Raw genomic sequence first — 23,924 nt, forward strand, 5'->3', positions numbered from 1 at the left:
TTTTCTTTATTTTTTGGTTATTATTTCCTATTTATTTTTGACCTGCCGTACCTAACCTAGACCTAAAAAGGCCAAACCTAAGCTTGGGCCCTTGTCCCCCGGACGATTGACCGAAAGAGAAAGAGCCGGGGAAATAAAGTTTAGCAGTTTGGCACTTGTCCCACCCCGAAAGGAGCACGAGCCAGAAATATCTCTCCTTTTATCGACCCCTCTGCCTTTGTGGTGCACTGTGTTTTGTGTTTTGTGAGAGGACGGTGTTAGAGAGAGAAAGGGGTGGTGTTTCGGAAGTCGTGCTGAATCGGTGTTTCTCTCTCCTCTTTCAGACGCTCGATCAGATCTCACTCAGTCTTGGTTTATGAGGTAAAAATCGATTTCGTTTCTTCTCTCTCTTTATCTTGATTTGTTTCCCACCCTTGATGTTGGGTTGCTGGTTTTGTCGAATGGGGATTCCTTGTTTTGTGATCTCTGTCTTTCTCTAATGGGGTTGTTTGGGTGGATATCTTGGACATGGGTATCAATAAATTTGTCGAAAAAATATAGGTTTTCACAGATCTCTCTCTCTCTCTCTATCTATCTTGGATCTGGTTTTCTTCATTGCCTTTTTCCTCAATTTTTTGTTTGAGAATAAATGCATTTTGATCATAAAACATTTTCTGCGTAAGGGAAAACTTTGGTGGCCTTGGATGTTCTGAATTTCCTATAGGGATTTGAATGTTTACTATGGGGAGTCGGGGTTCTTTGATCTCCTAACGATCATATCTTTCTCAGAGTGATTGATTTAGGAATTGGTTTTGATTTCTATTTCAGTGTTTGTGTAAATCTGACATTTTCTGTTTCCTCCTCTGGTTGCAGCTCGAAGGAGAGACCCACTCTTGGGTATGTGGAATTTACTTCTTTTTTCTCATATAAACTTTTTGCCTTTTTTTATTTGTTTCATAGCTTCATCATTGGATTCTTTTGAAAGCATGCGAACTGTTTCAGTTACTTTTTTGTGTATGGTGCTTTTAGACATGCGTGAATTGTTCTTTAATAAGTCCACTTCTCTATTGATGTGGATTGGTTTGGCTCTTGCTCTCTTCGTTTTTGGTTGTTTCTTTCTTGATGGTTAATAGTCACATGCAATTCTGATTCTTAGTCATCTAATTTCAGTGTTTAGGAAGATGTGTTCTGATAATTCGATTTACCTTCCCCATTCACACATTAGTTGCTGTATTCATCTTCCAAGTTAGTCACCCAGTACCGTGCCCCATTCCAACCATTTTACTCATGCTAATTGTGTCAAGAATCTGGTGAAAAAAGATTTTTTATTTTTATTTTTTTGAGAATCTTAACTTTTGTATGTGTAGTAAGGGCTACAAATGAGGATAGTAAAGCTAGCCACAGGAGGCTAGCAGAAGTACAAGGGGGAGAGAGAAGAGAGAGAGAAGAGGCAGAAAAATAAAAAGGCCTTTTTGAGGGTTTCATTGAAAACAAAGCAACCAGTGAAAAGAAACCCATCCCAAAAGTTCAATGAAGTCCTTCACCGAGAACTGCTGCTTTGGCCAGAGCGTCCGTGTCGTGGTTTGATTCCCTCCACGTGTGCGTCCAGACGATGTGAATTCCCCTGCAAAGGTGGAAGATTTCGTTAAAGATGTGAAACAGGGAATGGAAGAGAGGTTTTAGCCCAGGTGATCATGTTCTTGGAATCTCCCTCTACTGTTACAGTCTCGATCCTATGAAGAAGGAGCCTCATACCCTCAAGGAGTGATAAAGCTTCTATGGAGTCTTTGTGTCCGATAAACTTGGAGATGGTTGCTATCGTGTCACCCAAGTGATTCCTAAGGATAGCACCTACTCTTGAAAGACCAGGGTTCCCTAAGGAACACCCATCAAAGTTAAGCTTGAATTGTCCCTGGTCAGGCGGGCACCAATTTGAGGCTCTAGGGATACTCTTGGAATGCTGTAGGATGGCATTCTAGTTTTGGTAGAAAACTGAAGTTGCTACACCTTTAAAGTATTTGTGGTTGCTGTAGGATGGCATTCCAGTTTTGGTAGAAAACTGAAGTTGCTACACCTTTAAAGTATTTGTGGTTGGAATCCCAAAAAATGAACTTAGCTTGTATTTTGGCAAAGATAAGATTCGAGGTTGAAAATTCCCCTCAGAAAATTGTCTTGTTGCGTTCAATCCATAGCGCCCAGAAAGTTCCTGCTACTGCTGTTTTCCACAGTAGAATTCCTGCTTTGTGCCAAGGAAAAGGTTCAATGGCGCTGAGAATAAGAGGAGCCGCTTTGGGAGTGACCCACTGACTTTTGAAGATAGAGTATTTTGCCCCAAACTTCAAAAGCACATGGGCAGAATAAGAATAGGTGAGAGTTAGATTCCTCATCTTGAGACACAGGGAGCACCGATTTGGCATTGTGATTTTCTCCGTTAGCTGCACAAAGAACACTAAGACCATTATCTTCAAGTTTAAGTGGTTCATGATTTCTCAGTCTAAATGCTGATGATTTTCCACTGGGTGCTAATTACATTTTGAATAGTTGTATAATTGATTAAATTATTTCTTATTGACTCAAATTACTGTTAACAAGATCCATCAGAAAAGAATAGGTACTGATAACTCTTGATTTCTTTATCATACTAAAACACTTTTGATCTGTGGTACAGGAAATATAAAAAGATTTCGATAACAAGAGCCCATTCGGCAACAAATTTATTCTTAACTTCTCAGTGAGTGATTTAAAGGTCCAAACTTTTCTTATGACCCCATATTCCCTAATCCAAACCATTTATAATACTAATATAGAAGACACAAGGGACCAAAATGACTACTTTTTATTGAGCCATTTCTTTTCAACATCCTCTAACCTAAGCAGCTTTATGAGGTGGATTTGTATGCAAATTGTAAATAAATCTCTCAACAGCCTATGCACTCACTGCCAGATGCCCAGCAACACCTCCATGAGCTTGTTTCTTTTTTCTTATGCAATATACTCCACCTTCCATTTGATGGGTTTAGAGAGGCAAATAGAAAAACTGAATGTCTAACTATGACTTCCTTCCTGGCCAGGCTTGCATGTCTTCACTGTTGAGCACATTGTATCTTTCTTTTGGCTTTGATTCTCCATAAGAAGTTCTGTTCTGTAGGTGTCACTTTTGTAAAGGTTGGGTAAATGTTTTATTTAGCTACATCAAGAGGCCTTGATTAGGAAAACTCTCTCCCCCATCAACTATCAAAAATAGCTTTCTCATCAATGTTTTGAGCTGATTAATAATCTTTTTGATTGTTTTATACTGTAGATGCCTCTTGAATTTCCAAACAAAGTGGAACTTTGGAAGCATTAAATAAGTAACAGAAATAGCCTTTTTAGTCTTCGCTTATGATATTGTTTGACATTCAGTAAGCCCAACAGCCTTTTTCTCATCATGGTTGGCACACTGAATGAATTGAGACTGGCGTGCTTATGCATGAGTATAATGTGTGTTATTGCCCAAAAGAGTTGCACTATCTACATATGGCAAGTGGGGTTCCTCTGACTACCTTTGTCCCACTTCAATCCACTCTGTTAGTCTCGTCGCTTGTAGTCTTCTCTACATAAGATTGATATTACCTGTTTTGCTCCTGGAGTCATATTTATCCTTGATTGATACATTGCCCTCTGTGATATCCTCTTTGATGCGAAGAATTTGCAGTTACAAGATCACATGCTTATTTTGTTCATTCATTCAGAGAATGTTTGGTTCTGATATCAACTACAAATCCAAAGTTTGGCTTCTTTTCTCATCCATTGCCTAGTTCTTCCTATTTTTTTTCTCACATCTATTGTTAATGGTTTTATTGATCTCTTCAAGTTGTGTTGGTCTGTCTTATAATATCTAGGACACATCGTGGATCTATTAAACTTAAGTTTTCTTTTGTTGTTATGATAAATACATAAATGACTTATAACTTGAGATAATTTTATCAAATAACAAGAAGAAATACAAAGGTTGCTCACTGAGTCATATTGGCCGAAAATTCTACAAGCATGAATTGAAGGGTACATGTTTCAAGAATGTCAGTATATGCCCTTCTGTAATACTATATGAATTATAAATGTTTTTGCAGTTTTTGGGCATATGGATCTTGTGTTAGGACTTAGGGCTTATGGGTCATGTATGCTTTGAATGTTTGGCATGATGCTTCTTGTGTATGTTCTTTATCTTATTTCATTACTGAGGATTGAATGAATTATCTTATGACTCATTCATAATTGTATGTACATGAACTCTTTCAGGCTTCCTTTTCTATTTTTATCACATCCTGTGGTCATTTTATACTCACTCCCTTGCATGATGTGCCAGTGTTTGCACTGTATTCTACACACATGCATTATGCTATATTGATGTATTTTTCATGCTTGGAAGTGGAAATGATCATGTGGAATATTTAACTTGTAAGCAGTATTAGCCCTTGGAGGCTATCTTCTGTTCTGGTGATAGCTTTGATGCTCTTAAGCATGGCAAGTTATTGGTGATCATTTAGAGATTTGTTTTCAGCAACTCCAATATTGTGTAATTGATCTTGGAAATTTATGGGCATAAACGTAAAACCAAATACAACCCTATCTTTGAAAACCAAATTCCTGATACTAGAAATGGGTTATTCGACCTCTTCCTTACATAACATGGGAATGTAGGGAGATATCTTTAGGAGATGCCATGCTATTTCTTGGCATATCAGTTGTCATGAGGTTTTTTTACAAAAAACGTTTTATTGATGCATTGCATTCTTGTATTAACCAAAAATAAGCAAATAAAAATAACCTCTCCACAACTTTATGCTGCCGAGCTATATCTGGGTATGTCAATTACCTTGTGTTGCTTTGAAAAAAATTCAAATATGTTACCTACTTTCTCATGTGCCATGCACGGAAGAGGTCTCATTTCGTGTTCCACACTATTTTAACTTTGGATCTGTTTGAATCACCTATAAATAACAAATGGCCCAGCTTTACATGTGCCATTCTTGTTGAGGGTGGCAGATGGAGCAGTGTGGCTTGCTAGGAGTAGCCATACAAAAGAATATATAAAAGTGGAGAGATTTTTTTTAAAATTAAAGATTAATGAGAAAATTTTAAATAACATCTAGTTGCAAAATTAACATATGAAAAATATATTTATTGTGGTTAAATAAATTCACTCAAATATAATTTGATGATAATAAATCATATTTATGTACTTGAGTCTTTTGATATATGGTACCTATTGATTGATCTAACATTGTTGATGATAATAAAGAATATTATTTAGGTCAAATCATATACAGGTCCTACCCTTTTCTTCATAGATCACCTTCAATTTCAATTTCTCTTTGTTTAAGAAAGCATGAATAGAGAGAGCAAACATAGAGAGGGATGCGAGAGAAAGAGCATTCTTTCTCTTGTACACTTTTTTTAAATTAGTGATGGGTCAAAATACAATATCATTTGTGAAATAAGTTGGATCAATGATTCCATACAACATTAAATGCAATTTTGGGATCATCAAATTCAAAATTTCTCTTTCTGATCGACGCATTTTTAAGAATCTCTTTCCCTTTGAAAATTTTATTGAACTTGAATTTGACTAATTATTGCATCTTTTTTATATGTGTTTATTTCTTTCTTTTTTTCAGATGGATATGCATTTGTTGCTTTCTTCTTTTTTTCTTTATTGACATGCATATATTGTTTTTTTTTTTTTAAATATTAAAGAATATGGGTGGGCTGAACTGTTGACCAACCCTTATTGGATTGATATTTTACTCCCTCCAACATGAGATCATGGCTGGACCATAATCCCGCTTTAGGAGTCAAGGTTGCGTTCCTTGAGCAGGATAACCACCCACGTTAGGAGATCAAGACAACTAAGATATCTGCACACCTTATCATGAGGGGTTTTATATGATGAGTTTGTCTATAGCAAATAGGTCAAAGGTGCGCTTAAAATGGAAGTTATTGGGGAGGAGGGTAAACCTTAATTGTCGTTTTTCTCCATCCTTAATGAGTGGCTTGGTGCAACAACTTAGATGTGCCATCCGAACTAGCCCTTTGATTTTGAAAGGTGGGACCTGTGAATGATTTTATGTTTAATCTTTAGTGATTAAAAAACATGGACTCACGAGGACTTTATAGGGTAGTGATCTTGGGTTACCTAGGTAGACTCTGGAGGAATCAACATAGGCCTGGTGATTTTTTGACAACAAAATTAAAAAAGTTGGGTGACCTAGGTTGATTTGGAAGTTGTTTTGAGTGGACTTTGTTAGGATCCTAATCATTCCCTACTTGGGTGAGTCTCTAGGCGGCCTGGCGACTTTTTTAGTTTGCAATTGATTTCTGTAAGGTAACATTGTTGCATAAGTCTAACAGAAAATATTCTTATAGTTAGTTAAGAAATCTTCTAAAAATCTAATATTATTTCAAAAATATTATACAAATCATGCCGTTTTTTAGGAATTCAAGAATATTCACTAGATATGAATGATGGAGAGTATTTCACTTTTATATAAGTCCGTTATCATTGTGCAACACACACACACACCCGCACACACACACCCGCACACACACATACACATACACACATACACACATACACACACACACACACACATATATATATATATATATATATATATATATATGGAAAAAGCTGGGATTAGCTTACTAGGTCATATGAACATATGAGCCCAACGGCCCAGATTGAATCTGGGCCGATCTGACGGTCACGACTTCTTTTTGTGTTTGAATTTTAATTTTTTTTTTACAATTCCAAATCACTTGAAATTTTAGGCATGTGTTCTTCCCATCAAGGCGCATCTAATAAAAATATAAAAAAATTACTCGCAAAAAACAAAATGACCAAAATACCCCGAAACTTTTCGGGGGTGTTTGGCCAATTTATTTCATGTAAAATATTTTTTTGATACTTTTTGAAGATTCAACTATTTTTGATGAACACACTCCTAAAATTTCAAGTGATTTGGATTTGTAGAAAAAGAATTAAAATTCAAACACTACTGGACATCCGTGATCGTCGGATCGGCCTAGATTCAATCTGGGCCTTTGGGCTCATATGTTCATATGAGCTTTTGGGCTAATCCCAGTTTTTTCCTATATATATATATATATATATATATGGAAGATGCTACGGTATGCCGATTCGTGTATCGCTACTGTAAACGCCGAATGGCCTTGATCGAATTTGGGCCGATCTGATGATCACGAGTGTCTAATAGTGTTTCATTTTTTCATTTTTTTTTTTTACCTATCGGAATGATCTGAAATTTGGAGCGTATGTTCATAAAAAATAGGTGAATCTACGAAAAATATCAAAAAAATATTTTACATGAAACAAATTAACCAAAATACCCTTGAAAAGTTTCAGGGGTATTTTGGTCAATATTTTTTTTTCAAATTTTTTTTTTTATATTTTTATTAGGTGCGCTTCACTAAGATGTACACACGTTCCAAATTTCAGATCATTCCAATTTGTAGAAAAAAAAACTAAAATTCAAACACTCTTGGACAACCGTGGCCGTCGGATCGGCCCAGATTCGATCTGGGCCTTTGGGTGTTTACTGTAGCGGTACGCACATGGGCGTACTGGAACTTTTTCCATATATGTATATATATATTTTATGTCAAGTAAGTTCAACAGTCTTAATGTAATAATGTTATATTCGCTTCATGGGCAACAAAGCATGCTGAATAGCATAGAGTGATATCTTGTTCCATGTCATTCTAATACACAGATAGTTACAATATGGCACATGCTTTGTGCCATGGATTCATAAAAATCCTGATCAAATTACAATAGGCTTTAAGGATCCATACAAGTAGAAATAACTTTATACAAATGGAAAACCTCGACCAACTTATTGGAGCAAATTAGACAATCACCTGTAGCTGACTTGACACCATCATTTAACCAGCTTTTGTTGCCTGCCTTGTAAAATGGATCGAGTGCCACAATTTTAGCATACCATATGAGATAAGCCTACTTCTGAAAGGTATAAAGCACAAAGTGTCCATGGGCTGGTTGGCATCATAAGAGCTCATGTCCTTCTTGTTAGTGGATTTGCCATTGCTTTAGGGCTCGGTGTTCGTCCTTATTAACCTCGTGACAACCAGCATTTTCCGAGCTTGTTTTAAAGTGTAGACATGAACTCCTTGGGCTGCTGCCTACAAAAAGGATTCTTTCATCCTTTTCAAACTTCCTCTCTAGAGTAGGTATGGACACTTAGAGCCCTCCATGTGGAACCTTGACCATAGTTATTGGGATCTTCTAAGGAGGGGTCGTTCCCATGCTCCGAGATATGAATTCTCGATTTCGGGCGATTCCTTCATATATAGGATCTCGACCTGGGAAATTGGGAACTCGATCCATGTCAATAGGATCCATATCCCTATGCTAAAGATCTTGGTTCCATGAATAAGTGGTACCACGATTCCACCAATTTGGAATCGAGTTAGTATCCTCTAATTTGGGAGCAAGTTTCCCCAAAACATTTTTCTGTTCATATTTAGAGGATTGTGAGCCTTCAATTTTTTTGGCCTACAAAACTTTTTGAATGCCATAATTTCCTTAGTATTTTGTAGTTCACAACTTTAATACCTTGTGAATCATGACTTGTGTCTAGTTTCAAAGAAAGGCGACAAGAGAGGCAAGGGGAGAAAAGGAAAGAGTTGGAAGGAGGTTCTAAAGTTAGTCGCATTTTGGTTCTATTGAGGAATGAGGTTGCCATCAATACACTTAACTTCCTTGGGGCTAGTTCATTAGGTTATGTCCACCCCAAATAACTTCTATTGCAATAGTGTTGGTCAACCAAATCGAGCCACTCATAGAGTTGCCTTATTGGTGATGGAATAAAATGTATGCTTGGAAATATAAGGTCTCTCTCGTGTATATGTCATTGAGCCCTTAGCAATCTTTGACGGATGAGGTGTGTTGGAAATTATACATGGCAATATGTTTCCTTTTTTTCTTGTTTTGCAAAGAAGAGCTTAGCTATTGTGGGATTTCTTTTTTGAAAACAATCTATAACAACATTCTTAATTATAATCATCAATTGATATTCGAGTGGGAGTCTTCCAATCCTACTGATTGGTGCAAAAACTGAGGATGGACCAATATAGGTAGGTGTGCAATTTTTGTAATGGACCCATGTGAGTAATTTTTTTTAGAGTGATTATTGTGTAAGTAATTGGTTTTATCACCCCCTTCTCACTGCTAACATATCTAAAATAATTATTTTTATCTGGGTGTGTGTCGAATTTTTTGATGTGTCATACGACCTGTCATTGATTCATTATCACCTAAATCCAAAAATCTTGCATACAAGTTTCTCTTTGAGTAAGGTCGAAAGGGTTACAGAACGTCCTAAACAATCATTGTATCGTAATGACATACCATTGAGAACAAAATGTCAGAAAATTTCAATGACATGATTCTTGTTTACATTGGCACTTGGGTTTTCTGAATTTGGAAAAAGTTAAATGTATTGGTCAATGGAAATCGCTCCCAAATTACAATCATTGGATAATTGAACTTTGAGAACCTCAATCCTAATCACGGTGGAATGTGATCCCATTCTGTGAGGAATTCACTCCTGTGCAGATATGGAACGCTCTCCTTGAAAATCAGGGATCTCGATCTTTTTACCTCACCATGTATTGACCTTGTTCCCCCATCCATAGAACTTTGCTCTGTGCTCCTGCTCTCGCCCTCGATTCTGATTCCATAGCTTTTATCGCTCCTGTTCCTGGTGACTATGACCTTTACCCTCCTTCCTTTTGTCTAATTGCCATTCAACGAGTGCTGGTAAAGGCCATGCATTGAACATGCTTCCTTGTGCCAGCTTGGTGTTTGTTTGATAATGCTTGTGTCTATCATTGATGTATGAGTCAGAGTTATTGGGATCTCCCAATAAGGTGGTTGCTCCAACTCTAGAAGCCCGGTCGCGTGCTCTGGGATAAGGTATCTAGATTCCAAACTTTTTTGAATTTAGGGAACTTGATCCATAAAATTGGGGATGTAGATCCCTGGTCAATGGGATCTAGATGCATCTCATCCAAATCATCGTTCCATGAGTAAGTGGAATCGAGCCTCCACTGACTTGGGATCAAGTTTCTTTTACATTGCTGGCGAAGATCACCAGCACATTTCGAGTCTCATGCATTGACCACCTCGTCTTCGCCCACCCATCCTCTAACTCCCTAGCCTCTCTCTCTATTTCTCTATGTGTGTGTGTGTGTGTGCGCAAGAGCTTGTTTTTCTAGAAATTCTTAAAACTAAATGGGCTTTCAATATAGAGATCAACCAGTTGAGAAATAAGTAACCCTGATGCCTGCAACGACAGCTAGGGTTCAAAGCTTGAAGTTTGAACTTCGAACAAGTTTCAAATAAAACAAAGTTTTGAACTTCAAACTTGCAAGTTAGAGAGATAAAACCATAACATACAAGCTGCCACTTTATTATGTTATGGGACTTCTAGATGAAGGAGAGCAGTTGCAAAGCTGAAGCTTTTGCCATGTACTATCCTAAATCCTTTTCATTTTACTTATTGTAAGCTCTATACACTGGATATTTGTCTCTAATGCCCTCTTGTTGACCATATCCATTATAGAAACCTTTGTATGTTGAGCCTTTCTTTGCCTCTGGACCCTTTTTTCCTCAAAATTTAGAGGTTATTTGACTGGTTGCATACCCAGTCACATGTAAGTGTCTGAATGAGGGAAAACAAGAACTTCACATTTTTATCAAATACCAGACCTTTAGTGCTTGAGGACTGAAATTTGAATCGTCACTTTGGGTTGTCAATTTCACTTCTCCCTTATGGAATAACTCCAATGATAACAAAACAGTTTAAAAATATTTTAAAAGCGGCATTCTCTGTATTTAATGATACTTTGGTTTTTGAATTTAGAGAAAATCATTAACCATATTGTTCAATGAATTTTGTTCCCAAGCTAGCGTCCCCCAGTTAAGTGCTCTTGGGGAGCCTTGATTTTAAGCTGGATAGACCTCGATCCGATATGCTTTATCATTTGGTCCTGGATAAGTTTGAATTTTGCTTCCTTCGTATTGGGATCCTGATCCCTTTTAACTTATGGTGTGCGGATCTCGATCCCTACCCCACATCTTTGTGCATCTTTCAATCCTGTGGCCCCTATCCCGATCTGGGATCTGACCTTGCTCACTATCTTGGTAACCATTGTTTAAAAAAGTGGCTCGCTGTCTAGGTGCCCAAGAGGCCATTGTTGGGTGGAAGTTTTTGGGCGCCCAGGCGGGTTCCCGGGAACCTACATAAAATGGTAGACTTGTTTTTGGTTTCTTTTGTGTGAGAGTCCATTTGGGTCTTTTTGACATGTGAAAGGGGATATTTTAACCCCAAGTAAAAAAAACTGAACCATGCCTTAGAAACACCCAAAATTGATGGATTTTGTATTTTTTTTGGAAATGAGAAAATTTTGAGCAATTTGTAAAATCCATTTGAAACTGTACCATAACTTATTACAATCAATTCTAGGGTCCAAATGAGGTTCTTAGAAGACTTTTGGGGTTATTATGAGCTTCATAGACAATCGAAAAATTGAGGATAAAACATCCAAAACATTGCATAATTAAAGATTACCTCTTTCTTTTCATTTGTATGGAATCTTTTGTTCAACATCATTTTGTATTGGTCATTTGTTCTCATTGGAGACTTGGAGTCTATGAGTATGATTGTATGTAGTATGGGCTACAAAGTATGGTGCATGGAAATTAAATCACTAATACACTATGTACTTGTTTTTTTTCTCTCACTGTTTTAGTTATATAAAGAAGAAATTTTTTCAGTGATTTGAACATTTCAACATTCACGCACATATATTTGTATAGAAAAAGTTGGTTAGAATACATATAAATGTATAATTAACACTTTTAGAGGCATATATGTGCGTTTGGATATCACATATATGCATGTATGTGTATATTTTAAACCTCTGAGTGCCTGAGGTTCTGGGCGGCTGCCTAGGCGCTGGTTATCCTAGAACCCCCCTGGGCACCTCGGTACTGCCCTGCGTTTTTTTAGACCTTGTCGGCAATTGTGGTATGAGTTGTAATCGCTCTTGCCTCTTCTACTGCATCTTGCTTCATTTGCTTGACTTTGCATGTGGTTTGGGGTTCTCATAACTTAGGAAACCATTTTACTTTCACATCTTCATTGAGCTGACTAAGTGTTGGATAACAAGGACTCTGGTCGGAGCTTGCAAGATTCCTGAAGCTAAGGTATCGGAAAACTCTACTGGTTCCCACATATTTCGTTCTGGGCTCGGCATGATGTCTAGTCTAAGTGGACTTGCCCAAGTTTTTTAGCAGAGTTAGTGACTGTATGCCATTTGCTTCCTGGCAAAACTTCAAGGGTCTATTTTTGGTGGACTTGCGGACGATGCCATTTTTTATTTTTTCATGCTGAAGTTGGTATAACTATAGTTATTGGGATTGGAAGCGGGGGCGGGATTGGGAGCATGGGATTGTGATAGGGTAGAAGCTCCCTATTGTTGGGATCGTTTTAGGGATCTCGATCCCAACATGTTGGAGCTAGATCCAAACTTTTTGCGATATCATGATAAATTCTAGAGGTCAGAGACCCATCTCGTAAAGCACTTTGAAAAATATAGAGTACATTATTATGTGACATAATTGCTTTCTTTTTTTAATAAATGTGCATTTAAGACTTGTTTCTGTATAAAAGATTAATATAATATGAGTGTGATTGATGTCAACCAATCCCTAAGGGATTGGGGTCGTGTTCCCCTCATATGGGAGCGAGATCCATCGTCAGTCCAGCTCTGGGGGAGTGGGATCACCACCAAGTTGGGAGATCCTAGTAACTATCAGTAGAACTCGTATTAGAACAGCTCAAATCACATGAGGCTATAGCTGATACCATGGTAAGTTCTTGAAGAGAATGTTTTCTGTGCTTGTGCATGGGGTGAGTTGACACGAATTTAAATATTGCTCTTACTGCAGTGATGTTTGTTTCAAATTTGTAGTTATTGTCAATGCCTTAGAGAAATTCGTAGGACATAGCCATGGCATGGGGTCTCTCAGGTAGTGGTTATGACATATTGATGTTAGGACAACACACCATTAATATCTTTGATATTCTACATTGTTTTATTTGGATGAGTTAGGGTTGTCAATTTTGGTGCATATGGAAATATTCTGTTATTTTTTACAAATGTATGACTTGTTTTTATGTTATTTATTGAGAAACAGTATCATTGCCAGTTAAATTTCTTTTTCATTTCTTTTGGTATATCCAGTGGCACGCGGATTAAGACCCGCAAACGGAATATAGCAGCTCCTTTGGACCCTGCAACTTTTGCGGATGCAGTGGTCCAAATTTATCTGGATAATGCGGGTGATTTGGTAAATGTCTCTCCTGTAAAGATACCTCCTACTTTATGTGGCAAATGAACTTGAATGGCCTTTTTTACTTTCTAAACGCACTATGCTAACAAGTCTCTTGTGCTTATCTTTCCCGTATGTAAACAGAAATAGTTCAATTTTGTGGGCAGTTTTGCCAGCATGTTAATTCTGTTCTGTAATATTTCAAATTTCTACCCTCTGAGTTCTTTTACTATTTTGCTGAGTAAATCTGTGTTTTTAGGAACTTGTTGCGAAGAGCATTGAATCCTCAGATCTCAATTTCTCAAGATATGGTGACACCTTTTTCGAGGTGAGGATATGAGATTATTTGGGCCTTTTAATTGTTGCCATTCTTAATGCTTTGTTTTGTGGAAAACGCTTCACTCAATGAGATCTTTGCGGTTAGTAATTCTATGTAATGTTTTTCCTGTTTTGGAAACTCAATTTTACAAAAATAAGAGAGGCTTATCCAAATGAAACAATAAACTGATCATCGTCAAGAAGGAAATACCTTCACAATAGTATTTATCTTTTGTGTAGTTCAGCAGTAGGAATCCATCTTGGGCTGTAGTGCTGCTACATGTTTGCTGCTAAGTACTTGAGCCCAAGCCCGAAATCTTTGCACAATAGTACCTGATCTAATGAAAGATCAAGGTTTGCAATTCTATCTGCTCCCTAGCTGGCATGATGTTAATGAGAATCTACACATTGATTCATGGATGACATTCCAAATTACCTATTCAAACATACGACACCTTTTAGATTTTATCCAGGATTACCATAAAGATCTTATCCAGACTTTGTGGTCGCCTAAAAGACTGTAAGGCCAATGGTTTTGGAAAGTCCTACATTAAACTGGTTGGTGAGAGCGAATCACAATTGGTTGTGAGATCTCTATAGGATGATCTTTCTTGGAACACCCCATACGTCTTTCATGACTATGATAGCTCTTATAATGAGTATAAACCTCTGCAAAATGACTGAACAAAGCGGTGGCTTCTTGACAAATTAATCCTAAGTCTGAGAAGATACCTTTTAACTTCCTATGATAAACCAAAGGTTGTCCATGTGATTTTGGTCGGCCTAACAAAAATTGAGTGTCATCTGGCATCTGCAAACTGAAGGTTGAAAATAGATGCTTCACCAGGAGCTACAATCAAACCTTGCACCAAGCTCAAGCTAAAAGCTTTGTTGTTGCAAAAGTTTTTGCTGCAGAGGTGAACTAAAATGCTGATGAAGGGTTATGTTGCTGGATAAGCCACAAGGAGATCTGCTAGTCGAAGTAGGAAACTACATGCTGGAATGCTTGAGGTTTGCAGACATCCTCTTGCTAGTGCTGTTAGGCATCCACTGTTGCATATAAATGAGGAAAGCCCGATAAATGCGGTCATTAGCTTTCTCCATTTCAACCATATTGGGTGATGGCTGGCCATTTTTTCATTATGTCTGGAGCCTCTCCTGAGCAGTATTGTTTGGTATCTGCCTCCCTTTCACAAGGCTCCCTAACGAGGGAAGTAAACCAATAAGCCAATACAACCTATATCATAGAAGTTTCTACAAGATTTATGAACACTCCCTACTATAATGACTGTGGTTGGAATATGATTCCGTTGTTTAATAAAAAAACACATATTGCGATTTCCTTCAGCCATGTCGAGGCTTCTTTCTCCTAATTATTCTCGATCTTTCTCAGCATATACTGGAAACTCATCTGTCTTTTCTCCTTTTCAATGTCTCCCTTTCTTCTGATCCATCTGACATAATTCTTTCTTTCTTTTAACTAGAATTTAAAAAGAAAACATTGTCAGATAAAACCGTTTCTTTTAGAAGGGATGGCCTTGTCTTCAATCCAATCACACACCTCCCCGTTCCAGATCTAAAGGTTCTCTTTTCAGCCACTAAGGCTTTTTATGAAATCTGTATAGTGTGACCATCCAGGAATGTATATAGAATTTGTTTTCCTGCCCAAGTTTCTGTAACTGATTGTTCTGAGTGGCCATAATGGAATAGGAGTTCTGCTTGGTCTCCTATGAGAGCTTTTTCTCTTTAAATTTTTTTTGGTATTAAGCACTTTAATTTAAGATTTCTTTATATCTGGGGGCTACAAGTTTCTGTCCACCTTTACTTTGATCTTAGCATGAAACCCACATCCATCAAAACTCCATGTTCCTCATCCATGGAAATCATCTATCCTTGGAAAAATGCAGGAGCTCTTCTCGTCAGATACTGTTTGTGCAATACGAGGGAGGTATGAACCATTATGCCCTTGTATTCTGAGGCCAGACCAATATGTTTCAAGGAGGAAATGAATTATCTCCTTTTTGAGTTAAAAATAGACAATTATGGACTTGCAACTTGCCAGTCTATATGATGGATAAGTGCAGTGGCTAAGATTCCTACTTTTTCCTTCCCATGCATCATTTCCTAAATTTTATGAATCAGAAGATCATTAGTTTAAGTAAATGGTTTTAAGGTGTATTACTGAAACAATTCCCGTTTTCAATGGTTGCTGAGGTACACTAAAAGTTGTCACTTTTTATAGCTAATTCAAGATTTGTGTGTCCAGATCAATAATGGTTTTAAGGTGGAAGTTAACCTTCTCTCCTTTTCCTTCGGTGCTGGCATACTTGCATAAGGATTGACCATGCTAAAAGTTGTAATATTACAGTTCCTGGGATCTCCCAACCTAGGTGGGGATCCTGCTCCAGAATCTCGCTCCCGTGTTTCGGGACAGGGGTCTTCAAGGGATCTTCGATTTTTTAATTTCGGGATCTTGATCCCCCCGGGTTAGGGATCTCATTCCCCCATATTAGGGATCTTGAGCGCTACCTTAAAGACCAAGATAAAGGCCAAAATTATTTTTCTCAAACCAGCAAGCAATGCAACTATACTTTTAATATAGGTGCATTGCTTGTTGTCTATAAACAAAATGATCCCCTCTTTAAAAAATATGTATGGTACTAAACTGTATATACTTTTTAAGGTTATGAGCATGATCTCCGAAATTTTGGGTTCGAGATCCCAAAAGCTCAGGATCAAGATTCCTAACATTTAGGATCCTTAATCCCTAACATATGCATTCTAGGGACAACGTTCCCAACAATAGGGATCTTCTAGCCTTTTAAGAACCCCCAGCTCTTGATTCCTATACTGCTCCAAATGTGCTCCCGATCCCAACAACTATGATCGTATTACTTGTGTATGACTTGTCTAAGTACTTCAATATTTGTGTGTCCAGATCTTGTTATCAGTAAATATAGCTATTCAAGATTCAATAACAGTAGCTGTGCCTGAACTCTGGTTTTAATGATGAAACTCGAGTTAGGGGAATTTTCTCCTTTAGATACAAGTTGGAAACGTGTTTTCTCTACTATATTATCATGAAGAAGGATACATACTTAAAAGTTGATGAGACAATCACCAGGTTGGGCACATTCTTTGCGATGGACTGAGGCTCTTTAATTGGCTTCAGTTATGAATTTACGATTGATGGCCTTACTAGTGTTTTACCTACTCATATAGCTGTGCCTGTGATTGAAACTCCATTAAAGGGTGTTTGTGACATTTTTGAGGGTACTGGATAAAAATTGGGTATCAATCCAAACAAATTGGTCAAATATATTGACGGAATGAAATACCATTTAATCTTCTAGTTAGTGAGGGCATTTTAACCAACTCAGAAAACATAGGCTTCCTTCCATATACACATTGTAAATGAGGGAGGCAAATTTTTTTTTTTTTTGAATAAAGGTTAACTTGAGGGAGGCAAATTATTAGTATTATTATTATATTTTTTTATGTTTTTTTGCTCATGAAGCGGGTTGAGCCCACAACCTCAAAGGTCATGACTCCAACTGCCACTCAAGTTTGAGCTATGGGCTTGAGCCCTGTTTGGTAAAATGGAAAAAATTATGTGTTGGAGATTCATTATCTACACTGGAACTGAGAGTTCATAATGAGTTATTTCCACTTTCCAGTAAAATAATCTTGGTGTGTATCTATTATTTTCAGGGGAAAACAGTCCATTGAAAATTGACGGTTGCTTATGAAATCGCAGGTGGTCTTCACTGGAGGTCGCACTCAACCTGGCACAATAAAACCTGATGAGGGAGAGCGCCACACTAACTCTGTTTTAGACTGTGAGCCTATGCGTGAAGCCGTCCTGCCATCTGTTCTATACATACAAAAGATTTTGCGCAGGAGGCCATTTCTCATAAAGAATCTCGAGAATGTTATGCGAAGGTTCCTTCAGTCGCTGGAGCTCTTTGAGGAGAATGAGAGGAAGAAGCTTGCCATTTTCACTGCTCTCACCTTCTCTCAGAAGCTGTCGGGGCTTCCACCGGAGACCGTTTTCCAACCACTGCTTAAGGATAACCTTGTTGCCAAGGGAATTGTCCTTCCCTTCATAACAGACTTCTTCAAGGAATATCTTGTTGATAACAGCCTTGATGACCTCATTTCACTTCTCAAAAGGGGAAAAATGGAGGACAATCTTCTCGACTTTTTCCCAACTCAGAAGCGCTCAGCTGAAGGGTTCTCCGAACATTTTACGTGGGTTCTCTTTATCTAAGCATCTAAGTTTATGATTCTCTTGCACTTATTTGAAGTTTGGGTATTGGGATGTGCAGTTCTGCACTCATGATTTTGTCAATGGCTTAGAGCATCCACATTTTCATAATGCCATGTGAGAAGTGGGGGTAGTATTTTAATGTTGTTGTTTTTCTGTATGACCGCATATGAAGTGTCAAGTCTTTTTGTTTCGCTAGCTGATCTTCTTTATGAACTGCATGTTAAGGGTACTTTGAAAGTTCATGTCCAAATCCCTTTGAATGTATTATTTTCTCTTCACTCATGCCATTATATAAAAAGGCAGATCATGTATAGTTTGTGAAATGGGTTTTGCATTAAATTTTGGCGGTGCAAGGAAAGCTCTCTTTGTAAAATAGGGGTTGCTGTGAAGCATGAGTTCCATTATGCTAGTTTGGTTGTAGACTGCTGCTTGGTGCATTTTTTATTTCATTGCGTATTATTAATTATAGGTTAACTTTCTTAAAAAAAAAATGTTCAGCCCAGAGTTGTGGGTATTTTGATGGCTTACTGTTCACTTAACTATTTTTTGCAATATTCGTAGGCAGCTTTACTTTTTATTTTTACTTTTGATAGGTTGATCACAACTAGCTGGTTTCCTCTCCCATACTTTTTTTTGCTTAATGGCTATTAATTGTACGGTAGTTAATGTCAAGAATCTTCCATGTATATACCTGAAATAAGTTCCTAAAAAACAAAGAATGGTTAGTCATACTTTTACTGATCTTGTCAAAGTTTTTGATGGGTACCCTTCAGCAAGGAAGGCCTGGTGGCACTTGTGGAATACAATGAGAAGAAGAATTTTGAGGTGAAACTGAAGGAGATGAAATCAGCATTGACATCTCAGATCGCTGACGAGATGGATATATTAGAAGTCATAGAGACAGTGAAGCAGCACATGAAGGATGCCAAATTACCTGATGTGGAGGTTGTGCGCATACTGTGGGATGTGATAATGGATGCTGTTCAATGGTCTGGTAAAAACCAGCAGCAAAATGCAAATGCAGCTCTTCGCCAGGTGAGAATACCTGTCAGCATACGATCATGAATATGCATATATGGTTTTTATGTGATGTCCACTTCTCAGAGATTAATCTTCCTTTGTTTTCTCCCATACTTGTCTTCTTTTTGTTCTTAAGTACAAAAGTTCCCTGTTCCCTGATTTTGAAGCCATATGAGCAAGAAAGGGCTAGATCCTGCTGAGACTTTTGAGCAAAACATGAACTTCCAGTATATGTATGTTTGTATCTCTGTAAGATTTTTAAGAATTTTTTTTTCAGAAGTATTAAATGCGATATATTTTGGTGTAGCATTGGATGTCCGTTCTGTTATTCTTGGGAAAAGGAACATAAGGTCTATTTTCTTGAAAATACTCACCTGCCAGATACGTCAGAAAATTTTGGTTCCTCTTAATGCTGTAGGCAATATTGCCTTAATATTTTTATGAAATAATGGAAAATTGTCTTGTGCTTGCAGGGCATAAATGATGTGCCTGTGCAAGTGCCTACACAAGACATCCGAAAATTATGGAACTTTAAATTTGTGATCTTTTGGTGTAAGATTAAATGAAGCTTTTGGATATTTTTACCTTGAGAAATTTCAATAGTTTGATATGTTCAAGAGAGGTTTAGGGTGTGGTCTTAGTCCTGTTTTTCTCTAGTTTTCTGTTTTTCCTTGGAAATTCTGGAAATTTTTAAACTAGCTAAATAGCTATTTGCATTCTATCAAGTCAAACATCCCAAGGTCGTCAATTGAGTGAGGTTGATGGCTTGGCAAGAAGCTTAGTTGTCTATATCCATATAAAAAAATAGAAGCAATGCTATTTTTTGTCCTTTTAGCATTTCTTCTTTTATTTATCAATCAAGAAAAATTATTTCCTCTAATTGTCAGATGCAGTATGTTACCTGTGTGCTTCTAGAAAGTTGACTTGAAGTCTTTGTATGGCTGCATGTGGCCTCTGTACTTTTCCCTATGTATTTTTCTTCCTTTTCTGGTCTTTGGGTCTGGTAGAACTTCCTTAACAGTAACCCATGGTTGGCTTAAATGCGAAAATCCTGTTGTAGCATCAAGTATCTTGTGGTATTTTGGTAGTCATGGCAACTGTTGACCGTTTGGGTCAAGCCGGAGTTTTCCATATGGCTCCTTGGGATCTAGCTGTAATTGTCATATTTAGTGAGTAGCCATGAATTTCTATCAGCTGAGAAATAGAATATTGGAATTCAGATAGGGAAGTTTCACCAATCCAGTCGAAGTCGCAAGTAGTGCACCTGAGTGTTTGTGAAATACTCGTATTGGTCCACATACAGTTTAGTTCCAGCAAAGGACCGTACTTAAGTTTCCAATGGAGTTTTTAGGTGTTTTTATGCCATTATTTTGCAAGTTAGACTAAAATAAAACCAAATTAATTTTTTGCTAAAATAAAACAAAATTATTATTTTTTTTCAGTTTTGAGGTGCTGAAGTTTTTGCCTTGAGCATAGTTTTTGCAGCTGCGCATGTTGATGAGAAGTGGTGTTTTGCATGTGTTGGGAATTTGCTCATCACCATTTTCCTTTGGTGGCAGGTGAAAATGTGGGCGAAATTGTTGAACACGTTTTGTACAAGTGGGAAGCTGGAGCTTGAACTCATGTACAAAGTGCAGATCCAGTGTTATGAAGATGCCAAGCTCCTGAAGCTTTTCCCTGAGATTGTGAGGTCCCTCTATGAGCAGGAGGTGCTTGTGGAGGATACCATTCTCATGTGGTTCCGAAAGGGCACCAACCTTAAGGGCAGGTAGGGAAAAACATCACCTTCTCAGTATAGTGATGTGGCTTGTTTTTACTTGCTTTTCTATTTTTTCTAAATGGTTGTTGTCTTTGGCCTGCTATCAGAAACCAAGAGTACGCTTAATTCCCAATCAACTTGGCTGTTCATTTTTTGTCAGTTTTTAGGAATGGAATCAAATTGCTACTTCTTGGGATCATTTTCAAACGTAAATCAATAATGGAAACAAAAACTGGGGAAAGTTAGAAGCTCTCTCTAGTGAATAATTTATTCAGAAAGATCTTTGGATAGGACTATGGTAGATTTCATATCTTGTTGAAAGTGAAGGTCAATGAGGGGAGGGGGCACATAGCGTGCTTTTGTGTTGGGGGGCAGTTCAGTGGGTGGAATTAGAATCTGGAATGTTGTGCTGCAATTGTCCATACCCATAGAACCAGATGCTGATTCCCAACTGATTCATAAAAAGAGTTTGGTCAGCTTGGTTTGGTTTTTGGACAAACTTCCTAGGATATGAACCGTTGTTCTTCCTCATACAAAACAGCTCTCGTCACCTTTGGCCAAAATTGTCGAGGGGGCACATAGTGTGCTAATATTAATGCTTTACCTTGGATATATAAAAATTTGTGTTAGGATCCTCAGTTTGTCTGGTTATATGGGTGTGCTAGGACAGAGGTGCTTAGCCTTTTGAAAGGTAAATGAACCGGGAATTCAGGGGAAGTATGGGCTGGTTATATCTATAAATGGTTTATGGATATAGCATTGGAAAAGTACTGGCATCAATGCACTGGGATGTTCGGCTTGGTAACTTTTAGGCTTTCTAATATTAATGGTCTTTACTGGATAATTTAGGATCAAACCAACACTCAATTTTGTTGGTGCCGCTATGAAATGCTTTCTTTTTTATGTCAGTTTTTCCTTATTCTCTTAAAGCAAAGTTGGCTTGGAAGTGGCCTATATTAAAGCTGGCTGGTGGGTACCCTCCCATGTTTTTTCATGTAAATGAAATTGCAAATGTGCTTGATATTAATAAAGGCAAAATATTCCATATGGTTTCTGCCTGCAAAAGGGGCTTGTTCTTGTTCTTATTATTTTTTTTCCAGTTTTTCCAGGCTTAATTTTCTTCTCAATGTTGAATTATGATTTACCAAACAACCAAAGGAATTATCTCTTTGATGAATGATGAATTGCACTACCCTGCTTTTCAGTTTAGTTTCTGATTCTTGGAAGGTTATGTTGTGAAAACAGGCAGACCTTTGTGAAAGCTCTTGAACCATTTGTTAACTGGCTCGAGGAGGCCGAAGAAGAAGAATAGAGAAGGGAGGCCAAAACAGTCTCTTGTATGCCTCTTTCGGAGGGCCATAAGTTTATCTCTAGTGCTGCATTTCCTCTGCCTTTTGTCTGCCACTTTTATCACTTTACACATATCGTATGCTTTCGACAATAGATTTGGTGTTCAACTACTCAATTGACTGAGCCTAGTATTAATTATTAACTGCAATAAAACTTTTGGTCATCTAGATTTCTTTTTTTTCCCTATAGTCCCACTTTGTTATTGCTATTTATATATTATGTATTACTTATTTTGCTGTCTGTTATTTATTTTTTAGTATTATTCTTTTGATTAATAATTAGAAAGATACTCAGAAACCTCGGCATATTACTCTTAACTATTGGAAAAAAGAAAATAAGGAAATAAAAAATATTTGTGGTGCTTTGGCTTTCCAAAGCTTTAGCAAATTAGTAGCTGCTACGAGTCTGGTCTCCGTTGTCATTGCTATTTTCTTTTTCCTTCAGAATTTAATAGATTGTGAAATCTCCTGAGCTGAACCAGTTAACAGGAACTTGAAAAGCAAGCGTCTCACATGCAGGGAGTCTTGCCCCTGTGACCCTGACTGGGGACCCGGTGATTGGGGCGATGGTCCCTTGTTCCCCATATTAGTCATCTTCCTCATACCTCAGAAGAAAGTAAAGCTGATTGCTGATGCTATTGTTATAATGTAGAATATGGAAGGGATAGGAAGAAAGTCAGCTGATTGCTGCTGCTAGTGTTATAATGTAGAATATGGGATGGGTTGTGAAATCCTTTATGTTATGCTGTTGGCGGAAGCGAGTCCTTTTGAACAGCGTAAGAGCGGATTTTTAAGAATAGGTCTGTTCCATGGGACAAATCAATAGGAAATGTTATTTATCTCATAGGAAGAAAAATGAACTTACTATGAAATGAAAGATTTTTCACGGGAGTTGTTTTGATTGTCGGGTAGAATTTAGAAATAGGAAGAAGTGTTATCGGACGATTACCTACAATTCTTCCTTGTATGGAATAAGTCAAGAATCAAGCTTCAAGTCTCAATTTATCAGAAATTCACAGATCTTTTTGTCTGGGTTTCGTTGGTGGTTTTCCTTCCTGAGTTTGGGGAAAGATGATGATCAATGGCAACAAGACAAGGGAAACCACCCAAACTATCGCCTATTGTCGCATTGACATCACCTAATAGGCACTTCCATACTATTTGGTGCAATTTAATTTTATGACCTTGGATTCCTGCTTTTAATTTTTCAACTCAACAATACTTTTCTTTATGCATAGATTATAATAATTCTCTGACCTATGGGAGATGACTCTCAGATCTTGTTTATATAATTTTCCCTCGAATAGAATGAGACCATTGGATGTAAAGTTGGGTGGCTGCAATTATTCTATTGACAAGCTCGAATTTCAATTTTTTTTTTTTCGAACTTTGTGACATCCAAGCTATCAAATTTCACATCAAATCATTGTAAGGAATTGTAATCATTTTGTATAAAAGGTAAATGGTTTCATTGTATATAATTTTTTTTAAGATTTTATAATTATTTGTTTTAAAAATAATTTGTGGCAATTTAAAATACGAAAATTAAAATTCTATTGTAACATTTATTCAGAACGAATATAGGAATTTTTATTTAGAGTATTTATTGAATGCGCTTAGAGCAAAAGATTGCAAATAGAATGTCACGAGAAAGAATTTAATAAAATTAGAAAGCAAAGGCAATCATAGGGACAAAATTCAAATTTTAAACGCCTATTTATCTTTTAGTAATATATAGGTTTCGCAAGCAAAAATAAGAGATGTGATATTCCTTCTAGGGTATTTATTGAATGTGTTTAGAGTAAGGAT

General features: G+C 37.3%; 1 protein-coding gene across 3 annotated transcripts; it reads left to right on the plus strand.

Moving 5' to 3' along the window:
- The first annotated feature begins 229 nt into the window (after positions 1 to 229).
- Positions 230 to 22,283, plus strand: LOC18437187 (uncharacterized). Of its 3 annotated transcripts, none has more exons than XM_006847405.4 (8): positions 230 to 360; positions 853 to 876; positions 13,312 to 13,417; positions 13,659 to 13,727; positions 17,475 to 17,968; positions 18,761 to 19,022; positions 20,567 to 20,775; positions 22,012 to 22,283. In XM_006847405.4, exons 1-8 carry the CDS (start codon positions 356 to 358, stop codon positions 22,076 to 22,078), a joined length of 1,236 nt encoding a protein of 411 aa, XP_006847468.1. In that variant the 5' UTR covers positions 230 to 355; the 3' UTR covers positions 22,079 to 22,283. The 3 variants fall into 3 exon arrangements, with proteins under 3 accessions (XP_006847468.1, XP_088726768.1, XP_020524692.1); XM_088870642.1 differs by lacking the exon at positions 230 to 360 and adding an exon at positions 428 to 540 and having other exon boundaries at positions 808 to 876; XM_020669033.2 differs by lacking the exon at positions 230 to 360 and adding an exon at positions 428 to 540.
- The last annotated feature ends 1,641 nt before the right edge of the window (positions 22,284 to 23,924 follow it).

This window comes from Amborella trichopoda, chromosome 6 (genome assembly GCF_054954075.1).
Source record: "Amborella trichopoda isolate Santa Cruz 75 chromosome 6, AtrichopodaSantaCruz75HAP2 v2.0, whole genome shotgun sequence".
In the NCBI taxonomy this organism is placed as follows: Eukaryota; Viridiplantae; Streptophyta; class Magnoliopsida; order Amborellales; family Amborellaceae; genus Amborella; species Amborella trichopoda.

Bases quoted from the DNA above. Each gene is read 5' to 3' on its own strand.
- LOC18437187 (XM_088870642.1), top strand. From the start codon at position 479: ATGGGGTTGTTTGGGTGGATATCTTGGACATGGGTATCAATAAATTTG. The intron at 877-13,311 runs GTATGTGGAATT...TGGTATATCCAG, and splicing joins AAGGAGAGACCCACTCTTGG to TGGCACGCGGATTAAGACCC. The intron at 13,418-13,658 runs GTAAATGTCTCT...CTGTGTTTTTAG, and splicing joins TGGATAATGCGGGTGATTTG to GAACTTGTTGCGAAGAGCAT.